Here is an 18,895-nt window from a genome sequence, read left to right as displayed (position 1 = left end):
CTCACACATAAATGCATTCAAACTGTTTAGAAATACGTTTTCCGCGGTTATTTTTGTAGAAATAATGTACGGTGGAATCCCCCTTGTCTCTTTTTTCAAAATTTCGACCTTAAGTAATATTTCTGGGTATATTGGGACACATCTTTAGTCTTTACCCACCCAAAAAATGTCGCTAGCTAGCTAGCTAGCTCGCGTTTACGCCGATTTCTTGTGCCTCGTATTGAGGGTATTTAATTTGAGAACACACAGATAACGTTTATTCAAATTTGCACGAACGATACAGAAGAAAACAATTAGGAGCCAGAATTGTGTCGCCGACCATTTGTTCAGGAGACAGGCGAGATTTGCGTCATCCGGGTATTAGTCATTCTATTGTTTTCAATTGGAAATAATGACCATTTATGCTAGTCATTACTCTTATTCGCGATATTGGACTCGCTGACAATTTCTCTTTCATGTCTTAAAACGTTGTTTAAAAAAACAACAACAACGGTAAAAACCGTTTGAGAAACGAGCAGATTTGATTCATTTTAATGTACTTGCATTCCCTTTGACTGAAATATTGCCCTTACCAAGATGGCGGCCAAGCAGGTTTATGACCCCTTTCGGCATTTTCTTTTCTACCAATCGCACAGCACGCTCAAGTGTAAGTATGCTTCAATGACAATTGGAATTTAGAATAACAGGTTTTTATTATCGTGTGCTACTTTTTACTAACCACGAATTGCATTGACCGACATCAACTCATGAAGGGTTTCAATGAAAATTCGAGTAGAGTCTCAAATCATATCTTTATTGAGGGGCTTCAAAACATCGTTTTTTTCATATTGAAGATGTTTTCGAAAAGATTACTTTTATACGTAGTAACTTTCTATCACAGCGAGGTTCAATTTACACCAACCAGTGAGGCGAATTTCTACCTTAATACTGTACGAATCATAAAAAAAAGTTTATCAATGCTGCAGTCACAATCACATCCCAAATAAGTTATTTAAAAAATGAAAACAACCCCAAGCGGCCCTTGCATTATGTTGAACATTTTCTGATTTTATGATGTCATTTAGTTTTTGCCTTTTTCGATTGTTGCATATAGACATCTCATACATTTTTTGTTTTTTTCTGACAAGGTTCCCTTTGATTTGGCAGAAACAGTTTACAATTGATGAGAACAAATAGTTGTCATTTTTGTATTTTTCACATTGTTAAATGAAGATTTAAAAAAAAATCTGGTACCCTCAGGTCAAACATTGGCAGAGAATGGCTGCTGGCAAGCGAGGACTCCCCAATTTTCCATTTATTTGAAAAGGTGAGTGAACATTGACTGACAGAAGACATTATTGCTCTCTCTCTCTCTCTCTCTCTCTCTTTCTCTTTCTCCTATTACTCAGTCACGCCCTCTAGTGGCAGTAGTTACATACTGTAGTGTAGAATAGTCCCTTGCTATATTGTGGGTCACTTTTCACCGCCTCTTCATGGATTTTTTTTTTCAATATAGCTTTTATTTTATTAAGCGTTTGTGTATTCCCAGACAGCAAAAGATGTGAATTCAATGTTTGAATTATGGTCAAAATGGTTGATATTTGGTGAAGCTTGACGACCTGTGAAACACATGCGAGTTACTATAATTAACAATCACTATTATTCATTTTTTGTGTGTCAAATCGACGAAGTTTTGAACTTTGGGGATGTTTAAATGAGTAAAAAGAGAAAAGGAAGGAAGGAAGGAGAGAAAAGGAGAAAAAAGGGATTGGTAAGGAGTCCATCCTTCCTTCTCCTTTTTCTTTCTTTCTTTCTTTCTTTCTTTCTTTCTTTCTTTCTTTCTTTCTTTCTTTCTTTCTTTCTTTCTTTCTTTCTTTCTTTCTTTCTTTCCGTCCTTCACATTCTTTCCTATTTCTCTCCTTCCTCCCTTTACTGCTTCCTTCCTTCCTTCCTTCCTTCCTTCCTTCCTTCCTTCCTTCCTTCCTTCCTTCCTTCCTTCCTTCCTTCCTTCATATCCCTGCCATTTCTATCTCCTTTGCTCTCCTTCCTTCTTCTCTTTTCTCTCCTTCCTTCACGTATCTTCCTTCCTTTTCTCTCCTTCCTTCCTTCCTTCCTTCCTTCCTTCCTTCCTTCCTTCCTTCCTTCCTTCCTTCCTTCCTTCCTTCCCTCTCTTCTCTTCTTTTAAAATTTAATATTTCTATGACTTCGCGGTCATTCCGGCTCGTTGACAGTAGAACTACAATGTGTGTCACCATAAAAATGAGTTTGGCACCTCTGTCCTAGAGAGTGGAGACATTCTAATAATAGTTTGTTTGCATTGAGCGATGCATTTCTATTTTCTCTGCTTACTTTCTGTGGACGTCAAGCATCACCTCGCATGTGGAGGAGTGCCGTTATTGTGTGTTCATCTCATGCGGCTGTGATGAAGAAAAGCGGCTTTTGTGTTGCTTTCATTTTTGTATCTGCAGTTCAAAAGCAAAAAAACAAACAAAGTAGCACTTAAAGGCACTAACAAAGGGACCCTGCCTTCCGCTATGATTCCGCCAAACCTGCTCTACTGGCGTTAATAACAACAAGTGTCCACATCTATTGTCTAATGTTATTGCAGAAAATGTCATTGGGTGTGCTTTTCATATCAGATGCATACTGTAAACCAGGGGCGTAGCCAGAATTTTTTTTAGTGGTGTGTCCAGAGTGACACAACACCTCAGTGAGTGGTGGGCCTCGCATGTATCCATCTTTCTTAATCATACCAGTGAAAGCAAAACAGAATCTGTTCAAGTTCAGATCATATATACCGTACTTTTTTTTCTTTAACCCGTGTGTAGTATTTTGACCATATTTGGGTCATTTTTCTTCCACATCAGTATTTTAGTCAAGAGGTGGCCCACTCCTGGTAGTGTGTTAACAAAGTGGTTGCGCCTTGTTGAACTTTGACACATCGTCACCATCTGGGTTCAATTTCAGCTCCCGAGTGCAGATTTGGACCATTTTGGGTCAAGTTCTTCCACATCATTCTGACAATATTTTAGCCAAGCGATGGCATACTCCTGGTAGTGTGATAACTAAGCTGTCATGCTACGGTATATTGAACTTTGACATTGTGTCACCAACTTTGTGAAATTTCATCTCCTAGTGCCTTTTTTCACTTTTTTGGAGCCAGATTTTTTAACATTATTCTCGCAGTATTTTAGCCAAGGAATGGCACACACCTGCTTGTGTGATAAGTATGTGGTCATGTTGAACTTTTACATGCTGGCACCATCTGGGTGAAATTTCAGCTTCTTAGTCTCATGTTTAAACACTTTCCCTTTTGATCTGTGATTTTTTTTTTTTAATCACGATTACTTGTATACAGAATCCTTGACTACTCGATCCCTTCCATTTAAATTTTCATGTAGTCAAGTCTAATTTATGGTTCATGAACCCCTGACTGTGCATTCCGTCCCTGTCCACCTCAGAGAATATGTTCTGGCTAAACCCCTGGCCTTAAGGGCGGCGACAGAGTGACATCTGGTCTTAGCTACCACAAGCCAACCTGTAGCTCCGCTTCTATTGTTATCACACACAATTAAAAAAAACGTCACACCAACTTTGAAAACTCAATTTTTTAATTGGATCTCACTCCATTAAATGCATACATTATATACATTGCATTTTCCTGAATTGATAAATAATAACCACAGTTGTTGTATCTTAAATAGAATATATTAATATGAGAATTTAATAACACCAAAAATTCCTGTAAAAGTGCATATCTGCTTTGAAACCCTGAGTTAGAATTAAATAAATCAAGCTGCAAGTTCAAGGGGAAGATGTGTGTTTTTTTTTTTGTTTTTTTTTAGCGATTGCTGATGAATCTTTTCAGGCGGCAGGGTCTTTGCAGTGGACATCTGGCAGACTTGTGCCTAAATGTCCACTGCCGGGAGTGCTAGCACGTCCTTAACTCTTTCCTTGCTAGCGACAAGAACTCTCGTCACGTGAAATACTTGTCTGCCAGTGACTATGTTCTTTTTTTCCTTTATGAATGGAGCGATGACACTCGTGGCCGGTGCTCCTCATAAATTTAAAATTGAGCACTGTAGTAATGAAGTGTGACCATTTGATGGGAGCATTGCTCGTGATAGCTACGAAAGATGTGATCAGCGGGATGATTTTTCCGATAACGCTTGGCGCTGAAAGAGTTAATAGTGGATGTTGGACTCTTAAACCAAAACGGGACGACAGAGGACAAGAAACTACACTACATAGGGCACACTCCATTTTCTCCATTTTCTCCTCCAGAAGAGAGGACATTTTGTCATTCTGCTTAGCGGACCCGGAGTGCTGTTTAGACAATTGGTTTGTTGTATGCTGTATTAGACAATTTAATAGGAATAAATACTTTTCGGTGGTGTTGATGCGATCAACATGTGCGTGCGTGTTTGTTCCCGAGCCCACCAACCAACACCCTGAATTTTGCCAAGATATATAACTGCATTGCTCGTCGGGTTATGTAAACGGGGTGAAATTCAACTTGCTTGTGAAGACAAAAAAAGGAGGAAATTGTTACTCAGTCATTGATGGAAAGAAAATAAATAAAACTGGTTGCAGTCTTGATGTAAATAAATGAGCGGCGGTGCTTATTGCTGCGTGGACAGGATCCACGAAAGCGCCGTCAGACAGAAGGCGGTGAGCAGGTTGATCTTGTGGCTCGTTCCGCCAGAAACTGCAATCAAGAAAAAAAAGTTTAAAATGGAACCAAATGGAATTCTGTTTGAGTTATGTTTAAACCGACAAAGCTAAGTACCAATTCCTTCGATGGTGATGGAGCTTTGCTCGATGTCGAAGCCTCTTACGACAGAGGCGGCGTCCCTCAGGACCGTGACGATGGCCGTGTTGTTGGGCGCCCTATTGGTGAACTGCAAGTCCATGTCGTTGATGACCGAGCCGGATCTACCCGTGAAATGGACCAAATAAATAAACCGTGAGACAAAAAACACTTTTCCCCTTCTCAAAACGATAAAGACTGAAGATTTAATGCCAAGCTGAAATCATACTACCTCCTAAAACGGGTTGGCAACCATTAACATGCAAAGACCCATTAAAATCTTAACTAATTTGCCCCTACCCCATCAATCTTTTTTTTTTTGGGGGGGGGGGGGTAAATGAGTTACAATAATAATCCTAAAGATGTATGAGCACCTGTAGCCAATGATGATCAGGTTCCTGAAGACATTAGGAAATGCTCGTTGGAATAAAGGTTGAAGCTGTGAAAAAGACAAAAAAAAGCATGCTTTAATTATCATAGCAATACAGCTGTGACTTAAGAAACATATTTCTAAGATTTGTTTTTTCTTACCTGACTTTTGATCACGTTTGATCGAAACCAAAATTCAGGCGACGACTGATTCAGCAGGTCGTTTGTAAACGTGCTTTGAAGAGATCGGAAAGAAACTCGTCTGGTTGCTATGGTAACAGCGGCGACTGTTGTCGTGGTTGCGACTTGCGTTACTCCTGGCGCGTTTGTCGCCGCAATTCCTGTGGCCGCCTTTGTGGCGGCATTTCCTGTCGCATTTGTCACAGAGTTTGTGACTGCGTTTCCTTTTGTTTGATTACGTGTTGCTGCATTTGTCGCAGAATTTCCTGTCACAGAAATTGTCGCGCCATTTTTTGTCGCAGCACTCGTCGCTGCGTTTCCCGTGGCGGATTTTGTTTGATTACGCGTTCCCGCGTTTGTCGCAGAATTTCCTGTCACAGAAGTTGTCGCGGCATTTTTTGTCGCAGCATTTGTCGCGTTTCCCGTGACGGATTTCGTTTGTGTCGCCGCCTTTGTCGCAGAATTTTCTGTCGCAGCATCTGTCGCAGAATTTCCTGTCGCAGAATTTGTGGCCGGGTTTTCTGTCACAGCATTTGTTGCAGAATTTCCTGCCGCAGAATTTGTGGAAGCATCTTCCGTCGCAGCATTTGTCACAGAATTTGAAATTGTTTGTCCGGATTGCACAGTTGTTTCAGAAGAGTTTTTTGCCTTAGTTGTCAGATCAAGTGTCGCCGCTACAGTCGATGATGTGACGGATGCAAACTCTGCTGTTGATTTTGCTGTCGAAATGGGTGTCCTCATTGTGCCTGTTGCTGAGGAAGTTGTCAACACAGCCATCTCAGTTTTTGCAGTGAACGGTTGTGCAGTTGTTGTTGCTGACTCCACAGGAAGAGCAGATGTTGCTGTTTCACTTGTTGCTCCGGACACAAGTTGTGCTGTTGTTGTAGAGATTGATGTTTGTGCATTTGTCTGAGAAGGTATCGCAGTTGACACCTCTGATGCACTTGTTTCAACAGGTGTTGCCGATTGTGTAGTCATGGCCCCAACAAGAGTAGTTGTCAGAGCAGGTGATGCAGGTTCGGTTGCTCCTGGTACTGCTGTTGTTGCGGCACGTGATGTTGATACAGTTGTTCTGGGAGTTGATGTCATATCTATTGTGAGCACAGTTGTTTCGTCAGAGGTTGTCACTGTAATCATTTCTGTAACAGGTTTTGATGTTGCTCCACTTGTCGGCACAGATGAAACAGAAGTTTCCATAGTTGTCCCAGCTGTTTCTGCATTTGTTTCAGCAATTGCTTCCACCGTTTCTGCCCCTGTTGCAGCAGATGTCGTGAGTGCAGCTGTTGTTGTGAGGACTGATCTTTCAACAGTTGTTTCTGATTCAGCAGTTGTTGCCGCAGCCGTTGCTTCACCAGGGCTTGTCACGGCAGTTGCAGTTGGTAGTACAGATGTTGACACTACTGAAGTTGAGAAAGGTGTTTCCATAGTTGTCTGAACTGTTGTTTTAGAGTCTGTAAATTTTGTTCGAACTGTAGTTTCAGTAGGGGGTGTCATTAAAGTTGTTCCCTGAGCAGTGGTTGCCACTGCACTTGTTGCTCCAGCGACTACTGTTGTTGCTGTGGGAGCTGATGTTTCTTGAGTTATCTCAGTTTTTGGAATTGTGGCTATAGTTGTTGTTTCAGTAGTGGTCACCCCAGTTGGTGTGAGTGTTTCACTGGTCGTTGCAGATGTCATCAACACTACTGTTGTTGTGGGAGCTAATGTTTGTACAGTTGTTGCTTCACCAGGTGTTGTTGCTGCAGATTTTTCTGTTGCACTGGTTGTGCTTGATAGCATCACTATTTTTGCTGGAGTAGATGTTTCTACTGTTGTCTGAACTGTGGGCTCGGATTCTGAAGCGATTGTTGTGCCAGTGGATGCTGCAGCAGATGTAGCCTTTTCACTCATTGCGATGGATGTCAACCCCACTGTTGTTATTGGAGCTACTGCAGCAGATGTAGCAGTTTCACTAATTGCTATAGACGTCAACTCCGCTGTTGTTATTGGAGCTGTTGTTTCTGTGGTTGTCTCTGATTCAGTAGTTGTGGCTACAGTTGTCGCTTCACCAGGGGTTGTTGCTACAGTTTTTTCCGTTGCACTGGCAGAGGTTGATAACATTGCTATTGTTGCTGCAGCAGACGTTCCTACTGTTGTCTGAACTGTGGTCTCAGATCCTGCAGTTGTGGCTGCAGCTGTTGTTTCAACGATTGTTGTGCCAGTTGATGCTGCAGCAAATGTAGCAGTTTCACTAATTGCTATGGATGTCAACCCCGCTGTTGTTATGGGAGCTGTTGTTTCTATGGTTGTCTCTGATTCAGTAGTTGTGTCTACAGTTGTCGCTTCACCAGGGGTTGTTGCTGCAGTTTTTTCCGTTGCACTGGCAGGGGTTGATAGCATCGCTATTGTTGCTGAAACAGATGTTTCTGCTGTTGTCTGAACTGTGGGCTCAGATTCTCCAGTTGTGGCTATAGCTGATGTTTCAACGTTTGATGTGCCAGTTGATGTTGCAGCAGATGTAGCAGTTTCACTAATTGCTATAGACGTCAACTCCGCTGTTGTTATGGGAGCTGTTGTTTCTATGGTTGTCTCTGATTCAGTAGTTGTGTCTACAGTTGTCGCTTCACCAGGGGTTGTTGCTGCAGTTTTTTCCGTTGCACTGGCAGAAGTTGATAGCATTGCTATTGTTGCTACAGCAGATGTTCCTACTGTTGTCTGAACTGTGGTCTCAGATCCTGCAGTTGTGGCTGCAGCTGTTGTTTCAACGATTGTTGTGCCAGATGATGCTGCAGCAGATGTAGCAGTTTCACTAATTGCTATGGATGTCAACCCCGCTGTTGTTATGGGAGCTGTTGTTTCTATGGTTGTCTCTGATTCAGTAGTTGTGTCTACAGTTGTCGCTTCACCAGGGGTTGTTGCTGCAGTTTTTTCCGTTGCACTGGCAGGGGTTGATAGCATCGCTATTGTTGCCGAAACAGATGTTTCTGCTGTTGTCTGAACTGTGGGCTCAGATTCTCCAGTTGTGGCTGCAGCTGTTGTTTCAACGATTGTTGTGCCAGTTGATGCTGCAGCAGATGTAGCAGTTTCACTAATTGCTATGGATGTCAACTCCGCTGTTGTTATGGGAGCTGTTGTTTCTATGGTTGTCTCTGATTCAGTAGTTGTGTCTACAGTTGTCGCTTCACCAGGGGTTGTTGCTGCAGTTTTTTCCGTTGCACTGGCAGAAGTTGATAGCATTGCTATTGTTGCTGCAGCAGATGTTCCTACTGTTGTCTGAACTGTGGTCTCAGATTCTCCAGTTGTGGCTGCAGCTGTTGTTTCAACGATTGTTGTGCCAGTTGATGCTGCAGCAAATGTAGCAGTTTCACTAATTGCTATGGATGTCAACCCCGCTGTTGTTATGGGAGCTGTTGTTTCTATGGTTGTCTCTGATTCAGTAGTTGTGTCTACAGTTGTCGCTTCACCAGGGGTTGTTGCTGCAGTTTTTTCCGTTGCACTGGCAGGGGTTGATAGCATCGCTATTGTTGCCGAAACAGATGTTTCTGCTGTTGTCTGAACTGTGGGCTCAGATTCTCCAGTTGTGGCTGCAGCTGTTGTTTCAACGATTGTTGTGCCAGTTGATGCTGCAGCAGATGTAGCAGTTTCACTAATTGCTATGGATGTCAACTCCGCTGTTGTTATGGGAGCTGTTGTTTCTATGGTTGTCTCTGATTCAGTAGTTGTGTCTACAGTTGTCGCTTCACCAGGGGTTGTTGCTGCAGTTTTTTCCGTTGCACTGGCAGAAGTTGATAGCATTGCTATTGTTGCTGCAGCAGATGTTCCTACTGTTGTCTGAACTGTGGTCTCAGATCCTGCAGTTGTGGCTGCAGCTGTTGTTTCAACGATTGTTGTGCCAGATGATGCTGCAGCAGATGTAGCAGTTTCACTAATTGCTATGGATGTCAACCCCGCTGTTGTTATGGGAGCTGTTGTTTCTATGGTTGTCTCTGATTCAGTAGTTGTGTCTACAGTTGTCGCTTCACCAGGGGTTGTTGCTGCAGTTTTTTCCGTTGCACTGGCAGGGGTTGATAGCATCGCTATTGTTGCTGAAACAGATGTTTCTGCTGTTGTCTGAACTGTGGGCTCAGATTCTCCAGTTGTGGCTGCAGCTGTTGTTTCAACGATTGTTGTGCCAGTTGATGCTGCAGCAGATGTAGCAGTTTCACTAATTGCTATGGATGTCAACTCCGCTGTTGTTATGGGAACTGTTGTTTCTATGGTTGTCTCTGATTCAGTAGTTGTGTCTACAGTTGTCGCTTCACCAGGGGTTGTTGCTGCAGTTTTTTCCGTTGCACTGGCAGAAGTTGATAGCATTGCTATTGTTGCTGCAGCAGATGTTCCTACTGTTGTCTGAACTGTGGTCTCAGATCCTGCAGTTGTGGCTGCAGCTGTTGTTTCAACGATTGTTGTGCCAGATGATGCTGCAGCAGATGTAGCAGTTTCACTAATTGCTATGGATGTCAACCCCGCTGTTGTTATGGGAGCTGTTGTTTCTATGGTTGTCTCTGATTCAGTAGTTGTGTCTACAGTTGTCGCTTCACCAGGGGTTGTTGCTGCAGTTTTTTCCGTTGCACTGGCAGGGGTTGATAGCATCGCTATTGTTGCTGAAACAGATGTTTCTGCTGTTGTCTGAACTGTGGGCTCAGATTCTCCAGTTGTGGCTGCAGCTGTTGTTTCAACGATTGTTGTGCCAGTTGATGCTGCAGCAGATGTAGCAGTTTCACTAATTGCTATGGATGTCAACTCCGCTGTTGTTATGGGAGCTGTTGTTTCTATGGTTGTCTCTGATTCAGTAGTTGTGTCTACAGTTGTCGCTTCACCAGGGGTTGTTGCTGCAGTTTTTTCCGTTGCACTGGCAGAAGTTGATAGCATTGCTATTGTTGCTGCAGCAGATGTTCCTACTGTTGTCTGAACTGTGGTCTCAGATCCTGCAGTTGTGGCTGCAGCTGTTGTTTCAACGATTGTTGTGCCAGATGATGCTGCAGCAGATGTAGCAGTTTCACTAATTGCTATGGATGTCAACCCCGCTGTTGTTATGGGAGCTGTTGTTTCTATGGTTGTCTCTGATTCAGTAGTTGTGTCTACAGTTGTCGCTTCACCAGGGGTTGTTGCTGCAGTTTTTTCCGTTGCACTGGCAGGGGTTGATAGCATCGCTTTTGTTGCTGAAACAGATGTTTCTGCTGTTGTCTGAACTGTGGGCTCAGATTCTCCAGTTGTGGCTACAGCTGTTGTTTCAATGTTTGATGTGCCAGTTGATGTTGCAGCAGATGTAGCAGTTTCACTAATTGCTATGGATGTCAACCCCGCTGTTGTTATTGGACCTACTGCAGCAGATGTAGCAGTTTCACTAATTGCTATGGATGTCAACCCCGCTGTTGTTATGGGAGCTGTTGTTTCTATGGTTGTCTCTGATTCAGTAGTTGTGTCTACAGTTGTCGCTTCACCAGGGGTTGTTGCTGCAGTTTTTTCCGTTGCACTGGCAGGGGTTGATAGCATTGCTATTGTTGCTGCAGCAGATGTTCCTGCTGTTGTCTGAACTGTGGTCTCAGATCCTGCAGTTGTGGCTGCAGCTGTTGTTTCAACGTTTGATGTGCCAGTTGATGTTGCAGCAGATGTAGCTGTTTCACTAATTGCTATGGATGTCAACCCCGCTGTTGTTATTGGACCTACTGCACCAGATGTAGCAGTTTCACTAATTGCTATAGACGTCAACTCCGCTGTTGTTATCGGAGCTGTTGTTTCTATGGTTGTCTCTGATTCAGTAGTCATTGCTACAGTTGTAGTTTCACCAGGGGTTGTTGCTGCAGTTTTTTCCGTTACACTGGCAGAGGTTGATAGCATTGCTATTGTTGCTGCAGCAGATGTTTCTGCTGTTGTCTGAACTGTGGTCTCAGATCCTGCAGTTGTGGCTGCAGCTGTTGTTTCAACGATTGATGAGCCAGTTGATGCTGCAGCAGATGTAGCAGTTTCACTAGTTGTTGCAGTTTTTTCCGTTGTACTGGCAGAAGTTGATAGCATCGCTATTGTTGCTGAAACAGATGTTTCTGTTGTTTTCTGAACTGTGGGCTCAGATTCTCCAGTTGTGGCTACAGCTGTTGTTTCAGCGATTGTTGTGCCAGTTGATGCTGCAGCAGATGTAGCTTTTTCACTAATTGCTATGGATGTCAACCCTGCTGTTGTTATTGGAGCCGTTGTTTCTCGGGTTGTTTCTGATTCAGTAGTTGTGGCTACAGTTGTTGCCTCACTAGGGGTTGTTGCTGCAGTTTTTTCCGTCAGAGCAGAGGTTGCCATTGCAACTGATTGTGTCGTTGATGCATCTGTGGCTGTTGAATCAACAGTGATGGAGGCTGTTTCGATGTCAAATCCAGAGACGGTTGTAGCTGCTTGGGCCAAGACGTCCGCAATTTGGGTGTTGCTTGGCGCTGATGCTGCTTTGAAATCAGCATCCATGATATTGATCACTGAGCCACTCCTGCAGAAAATAAATCCACAAAGTTATTTGTAAATCGATATGATTCACCTGTCAGAAAAAATAGTGATAGAAAAGTACCTGAATGCGATGATGATCAGAATCAGGAAAGAGGAAGGAAATTCGTCCAAAAATTTGACTGTAAGCTGTTGTTGGAAAATAATAGGTGAGTTAAATTGATCATACTGTTGTTTTGTTGCATTGTGTTGCATTTTTTTTTTTTTAACATTACTTACTTGCTCCCTGATCATGGCTGCTCTGTTTTGGAAAGCTGGGGATGTTGAATCCTGCAAATCACTCGTGAATGTGCTTTGAAGAGATCTGAAAGTAATTCGTTTGGTTTTTGTAGCAACTGTTGCTGTTGTGACAGCCCTCGTTGTTTCTGCGTTCGCTGCGATCGTTTTTGTGGCAGCAGTTGTTGTTTCTGCAGCTGTTGTGACTTCAGTTGTGGTCAAGTCTTTTCTTGTCGCAATTGTTGTTTCAACAGGCGTCACTGCTGCTGTGGAAATTGTAGTTTCTGCTTGTGTCATGAATCCTTCTGTTTCAAGAGGTGCTGTTATTGGTAATGTTGTAGCAACTGTTGTTGTGTCATCATGCATCGTCACCGCTTTTACTGTAGTCATTATTTGTGTTTTAGCAGATGTCACTGCTGTGTTTGTGGCAACTGTTGTTTCAGCAGGTGCCATGATTGTTGTTTCAGCAGCTGGTGTCACTGTTTTTGTTGTAGCCATGATTGTTGTTTCAGCAGATGTCACTGCTGTTGTATCTGCTGGTGTTGATTCAGCAGGACCCGCTGTTGTCGCCACAGCTGTTGTTGCCTCGGCAGGTGTAGTGACTGATGTTGTCATTTCAGCAAGTGTCGTAGTGTCTGTTGTCGTTTCAATAGGTGTTGTGGCTGGTGTTGTTTCAGCGAATGTCATTGCTTCTGTTGTCGTTTTGGCAGTTGTTGTCGCTGCTGTTGTTGTTTCAGGAAGTGCGGTGGCTGCTGTTGTCGTTTCAATAGTTGTCGTGACTGCTGTTGTCGTTTCAATAGTGGTCGTGACTGCTGTTGTCGTTTCAACAGGTGTCGTGACTGCTGTTGTCGTTTCAACAGGTGTCGTGGCTGCTAATGTCGTTTCAACAGGCGTCATGGCGGCTGTTGTCGTTTCAACAGGTGTCGTGGCTGCTGTTGTCATTTCAACAGGTTTCGTGGCTGCTGTTGTGGTTTCAGCAGGTATGGTGGCTGCTGTTGTCGTTTCAATAGTGGTCGTGACTGCTGTTGTTGTTTCAACAGGTGTCGTGACTGCTGTTGTCGTTTCAACAGGTGTCGTGGCTGCTAATGTCGTTTCAACAGGCGTCATGGCGGCTGGTGTCGTTTCAACAGGCGTCGTGGCTGCTGTTGTGGTTTCAACAGGTTTCGTGGCTGCTGTTGTGGTTTCAGCAGGTATGGTGGCTGCTGTTGTCGTTTCAACAGGTGCCGTGACTGCTGTTGTCGTTATAACAGATGTTGTGACTGCTGTTGTCGTTTCAACAGGCATCATGGCTGCTGCTGTATTTTCAACAGAGATCATGGCTGCTGTTGTCGTTTGATCAAGTGTCATTGCTTCTGTTGTCGTTTCAACAGTTGTCACAGCGGCTGTTGTCGTTTCAACAGGTGTGATGGCGGCTGTTGTCGTTTCAACAGGTGTGACGGCGGCTGTTGTCGTTACAACAGGCGTCATGGCTGCTGTTGTCGATTCAACAGGTGTTGTGGCTGTTGTTGTCGTTTCAGTAGGTGCGGTGGCTGCTGTTGTCGTTTCAATAGTTGTCGTGACTGCTGTTGTCGTTTCAATAGTGGTCGTGACTGCTGTTGTCGTTTCAACAGGTGTCGTGACTGCTGTTGTCGTTTCAACAGGTGTCGTGGCTGCTAATGTCGTTTCAACAGGCGTCATGGCGGCTGTTGTCGTTTCAACAGGTGTCGTGGCTGCTGTTGTCATTTCAACAGGTTTCGTGGCTGCTGTTGTGGTTTCAGCAGGTATGGTGGCTGCTGTTGTCGTTTCAATAGTGGTCGTGACTGCTGTTGTTGTTTCAACAGGTGTCGTGACTGCTGTTGTCGTTTCAACAGGTGTCGTGGCTGCTAATGTCGTTTCAACAGGCGTCATGGCGGCTGGTGTCGTTTCAACAGGCGTCGTGGCTGCTGTTGTGGTTTCAACAGGTTTCGTGGCTGCTGTTGTGGTTTCAGCAGGTATGGTGGCTGCTGTTGTCGTTTCAACAGGTGCCGTGACTGCTGTTGTCGTTATAACAGATGTTGTGACTGCTGTTGTCGTTTCAACAGGCATCATGGCTGCTGCTGTATTTTCAACAGAGATCATGGCTGCTGTTGTCGTTTGATCAAGTGTCATTGCTTCTGTTGTCGTTTCAACAGTTGTCACAGCGGCTGTTGTCGTTTCAACAGGTGTGATGGCGGCTGTTGTCGTTTCAACAGGTGTGACGGCGGCTGTTGTCGTTACAACAGGCGTCATGGCTGCTGTTGTCGATTCAACAGGTGTTGTGGCTGTTGTTGTCGTTTCAGTAGGTGTGGTGGCTGCTGTTGTCGTTTCAACAGGTGCCATGACTGCTTTTGTCGTTATAACAGATGTTGTGGCTTTTGTTGTTTCAACAGGTGTCGTTAACACTACTGTTGTTTCAGCTGGTGCCGTGATTGCTGTTGTTGTTTCAACAGGCATCGTGGCTGCTGCTGTATTTTCAATTGAGATCATGACTGCTGTTGTCATTTCAGCAAGTGTCATTGCTTCTGTTGTCGTTTCAACAGGTGTCATGGCGGCTGTTGTCGTTTCAACAGGCGTCGTGGCTGCTGTTGTCGTTTCAACAGGCGTCGTGCCTAGTGTTATTGTTTTGATAGGTGTTGTGGCTGCTGTTGTTGTTTCAGCGAGATTTGTTGCTTTTGCTGTCGTTTCAACAAGTATCGTGGCTGCTGTTGTCGTTTTGAAGGGCGTCATTGCTGCTGTTGTCGTTTCGACAGGTGTCGTGGCGAATGTTGTTTCGACAGGCATCGTGCCTGCTGCTGTAGTTTTAGCAGTCGTTGTGACAGCATTTGTTGTTTTGACAGGTGTAGTTTCTTTTGTTGTTGTTTCAAGAGGTGTCATGGCTGTTGTCATTTCAACAGGCGTTGTGACTGCTGTTGTTGTTTTGGCATGTGTAGTTACTATTGTCGTTTCAATGGGTGTTTTGGCTGCTGTTGTCGTTTCGAGAGGCGTCATGCCTGTTGTTGTCTCGAGAGGCGTCTTGCCTGCTTCTGTCGTTTCGAGAGGCGTCATGCCTGCTGTTGTCATTTCGAAAGGTGTCATGACTGCTGTTGTCGTTTCGAGAGGCGTCGTGCCTGCTGTTGTCGTTTTGACAGGTGTAGTTACTTTTGTTGTCCTTTCAATAGGCGTCGTGCCTGCTGTTGTCGTTTCGACAGGCATCGTGGCTGCTATTGTCGTTTCTACAGGCGTCGTGACTGCTGTTGTCGTTTTGGCAGGTGTTGTTAGTTTTGTTGTCGTTTCAATGGTCGTCGTGCCTGCTGTTGTCGTTTCGTCAGGCGTCGTGACTGCTGTTGTCGTCTCAGCAGGTGTAGTTACTTTTGTTGTTTCAAGAGGTGTCGTGGCTGCTATTGTTGTTTCTACAGGCATCGTGACTGCTGTTGTCGTTTTGGCAGGTGTTGTTAGTTTTGTTGTCGTTTCAATGGGCGTTGTGGCTGCTGTTGTTGTTTCGAGAGGGGTCATGCCTGCTGTTGTTGTTTCCAAAGGCGTCATGCCTGCTGTTGTTGTTTCCAGAGGCGTCGTGCCTTCTGCTGTCGTTTCGAGAGACATTGTGCCTGCTGTTGTCGTTTCAAAAGGCGTCGTGGCTGTTGTCGTTTCAAGAGGTGTCGTGGCTCCAGTTGTTGTTTCAAGAGGTGTTCTGGCTGTTGTCGTTTCAAGAGGCGTCGTGGCTGCTGTTGTGTTTTCGATGAGTGTCGTGGCTTCTGTATTTGTTTCTTCAGTCTTGGCTGCTGTTGTCGATTCAACATGCGTCGTGCCTGCTGTTGTCGTTTCGACCGGTGTCGCGATTGCTGTTGTTGTTTCGGCATGTGTAGTTACTTTTATTGTCGTTTCATTGGGCGTTTTGGCAGCTGTTGTTGTTTCAAGAGGCGTCATGTCTGCTGTTGTTGTTTGCAGAGGCGTCGTGCCTGCTGTTGTCATTTCGAGAGGCATCGTGCTTGCTGTTTTCGTTTCTACAGACGTTGTGACTGCTGTTGTCGTTTTCGCGGGTGTAGTTACTTTTGTTGTCGTTTCAAGAGGTGTCGTGGCTGTTGTCGTTTCAACAGGCGTCGTAGCTGCTATTGTCAAGTCAAAAGGCGTCGTGCCTGCTGTTGTGAGTTCGACAGGTGTCGTAACTGCTGTTGTCGTTTCGATGGGTGTCGTGGCTTCTGTTGTTGTTTCTTCAGGCAACTTGGCTGCTGTTGTCGATTCAACAGGCGTCGTGCCTGCTGTTGTCGTTTCGACAGACGTCGTGAGTGCTGTTGTCGTTTCGGCAGGTGTAGTTACTTTTGTTGTCGTTTCAAGAGGCGCCGTGGCTGTTGTCGTTTCAAGAGGCGTCGTGGCTGCTGTTGTCTTTTCGATGGGTGTCGTGGGTTCTGTTGTTGTTTCTTCAGGCGTCTTGGCTGCTGTTGTCGTTTCGACTGGTGTCGCGATTGCTGTTATCGTTTCGGCATGTGTAGTTACTTTTATTGTCGTTTCAATGGCCATTGTGGCTGCTGTTGTTGTTTCAAGAGGCGTCATGCCTGCTGCTGTTGTTTGCAGAGGCGTTGTGCCTGCTGTTGTCATTTGGAGTGGCGTCGTGTCTGCTGTTGTCGTTTCAGCATGTGTAGTTACTTTTATTGTCATTTCATTGGGCGTTGTGGCTGCTGTTGTTGTTTCAAGAGGCGTCATGCCTGCTGTTGTTGTTTGCAGAGGCTTTGTGCCTGCTGTTGTCATTTCGAGAGGCGTCGTGCCTGCTGTTGTCGTTTCTACAGGCGTCGTGACTGCTGTTGTCGTTTTGACAGGTGTAGTTACTTTTGTTGTTGTTTCAATAGGCGTTGTGCCTGATGTTGTCGTTTTGGGAGGTGTAGTTACTTTTGTTGTCGTTTCAACAGGTGTCGTGGCTGTTGTCGTTTCAAGAGGTTTCGTGGCTGCTGTTGTTGTTTCAACAGGCGTTGTAGCTGCTGTTGTCGTTTCGATGGTTGTCTTGGCTTCTGTTGTTGTTTCTTCAGGCAACTTGGCTGCTGTTGTCGATTCAACAGGCGTCATGCCTGCTGTTGTCGTTTCGACAGACATCGTGAGTGCTGTTGTCGTTTCGGCAGGTGTAGTTACTTTTGTTGTCATTTCAAGAGGCGTCGTGGCTGTTGTCGTTTCAACAGGCGTCGTGCCTGCCGTTGTCGTTTCGACAGACGTTGTGACTGCTGATGTCCTTTCGGCAGGTGTCGTTACTTTTGTTTTCGTTTCAAGAGGCGTCGTGGCTGTTGTCATTCCAACAGGCGTCGTAGCTGCTATTGTCGTTTCAACAGGCGTCGTAGCTGCTGTTGTCAATTCAAAAGGTGTTGTGCCTGCTGTTGTGGGTTCGACAGGTGTAGTTACTTTTATTGTCGTTTCATTGGGCGTTGTGGCTGCTGTTGTCGTTTCATTGGGCGTTGTGGCTGCTGTTGTTGTTTCGACAGACATCGTGAGTGCTGTTGTCGTTTCGGCAGGTGTAGTTACTTTTGTTGTCGTTTCAAGAGGCGTCGTGGCTGTTGTCTTTTCAACAGGCGTCGTGCCTGCTGTTGTCGTTTCGACAGACGTTGTGACTGCTGATGTCCTTTCGGCAGGTGTTGTTTCTTTTGTTTTCGTTTCAAGAGGCATCGTGGCTGTTGTCATTCCAACAGGCGTCGTAGCTGCTATTGTCGTTTCAACAGGCGTCGTAGCTGCTGTTGTCAATTCAAAAGGTGTTGTGCCTGCTGTTGTGGGTTCGACAGGTGTAGTTACTTTTATTGTCGTTTCATTGGGCGTTGTGGCTGCTGTTGTCGTTTCATTGGGCGTTGTGGCTGCTGTTGTTGTTTCGACAGACATCGTGACTGCTGATGTCCTTTCGGAAGGTGTCGTTACTTTTGTTTTCGTTTCAAGAGGCGTCGTGGCTGTTGTCATTCCAACAGGCGTCGTAGCTGCTGTTGTCAATTCAAAAGGTGTTGTGCCTGCTGTTGTGGGTTCGACAGGTGTAGTTACTTTTATTGTCGTTTCATTGGGCGTTGTGGCTGCTGTTGTCGTTTCATTGGGCGTTGTGGCTGCTGTTGTTGTTTCAAGAGGCGTCATGCCTGCTGTTGTTGTTTGCAGAGGCGTCGTGCCTGCTGTTGTCGTTTCTACAGGCGTCGTGACTGCTGTTGTCGTTTTGGCAGGTGTAGTTACTTTAGTTGTCATTTCAAGAGGTGTCGTGGCTGTTGTCGTTTCAACAGGCGTCGTGACTGCTGTTGTCGTTTCGACAGACATTGTGACTGCTGATGTCCTTTCGGCAGGTGTCGTTACTTTTGTTGTCGTTTCAAGAGGCGTCGTGGCTGTTGTCATTCCAACAGGTGTCGTAGCTGCTATTGTCGTTTCAACAGGCGTCGTAGCTGCTGTTGTCAATTCAGAAGGTGTTGTGCCTGCTGTTGTGGGTTCGACAGGTGTCGTGACTGCTGTTGTCGTTTTGGCAGGTGTTGTTACTTTTTTTGTCGTTTCGAGAGACATTGTGCCTGCTGGTGTCGTTTCAAGAGGCGTCATGCCTGCTGTTGTCGTTTTGACAGGTGTAGTCACTTTTGTTGTCGTTTCAATAGGCGTCGTGCCTACTGTTGTAGTTTTGGCAGGCGTCGTGACTGCTGTTGTCGTTTTGGCAGGTGTAGTTACTTTTGTTGTCGTTTCAAGAGGCGTCGTGGCTGTTGTCGTTTCAAGAGGCGTCATAGCTGCTGTTGTCGTTTCGATGGGTGTCCTGGCTGCTGCTGTTGTTTCGACGGGTGTTGTGGCCGCTGTTGTCATTTCAAAAGGCGTCGTGGCACCTGTTGTCGTTTCCACAGGTGTCGGGGCAACTGTTGTAGTCTTGAAAGGCATCGTGAC

The 18,895-nt window shown here is 45.1% G+C and overlaps 2 protein-coding genes across 2 annotated transcripts; both read right to left on the bottom strand.

Annotated features, from left to right (window-relative positions):
* Positions 1–3,680: 3,680 nt before the first annotated feature.
* LOC148428670 (uncharacterized) lies at positions 3,681–11,122 on the bottom strand. The gene is made up of 7 exons (XM_088422558.1): positions 11,029–11,122; positions 10,453–10,578; positions 5,578–5,817; positions 5,321–5,526; positions 5,164–5,228; positions 4,769–4,914; positions 3,681–4,687 (listed from the first exon to the last, which is right to left on the bottom strand). Exons 1-7 carry the CDS (start codon positions 11,120–11,122, stop codon positions 4,602–4,604), a joined length of 963 nt encoding a protein of 320 aa, XP_088278684.1. The 3' UTR covers positions 3,681–4,601.
* A 74-nt stretch (positions 11,123–11,196) lies between these two features.
* LOC148428669 (uncharacterized) lies at positions 11,197–12,352 on the bottom strand. The gene is made up of 4 exons (XM_088422488.1): positions 12,059–12,352; positions 11,904–11,968; positions 11,642–11,825; positions 11,197–11,301 (listed from the first exon to the last, which is right to left on the bottom strand). The coding sequence occupies exons 1-4, from the start codon at positions 12,350–12,352 to the stop codon at positions 11,197–11,199; spliced, it is 648 nt and encodes a 215-aa protein (XP_088278614.1).
* Positions 12,353–18,895: the final 6,543 nt, after the last annotated feature.

Source organism: Hippichthys cyanospilos, chromosome 1 (assembly GCF_059441005.1).
Source record: "Hippichthys cyanospilos isolate Australia breed blue-spotted pipefish chromosome 1, RoL_Hcya_1.0, whole genome shotgun sequence".
NCBI lineage: Eukaryota > Metazoa > Chordata > Actinopteri > Syngnathiformes > Syngnathidae > Hippichthys > Hippichthys cyanospilos.
This window is presented reverse-complemented; position numbering and strand designations above follow the sequence as displayed.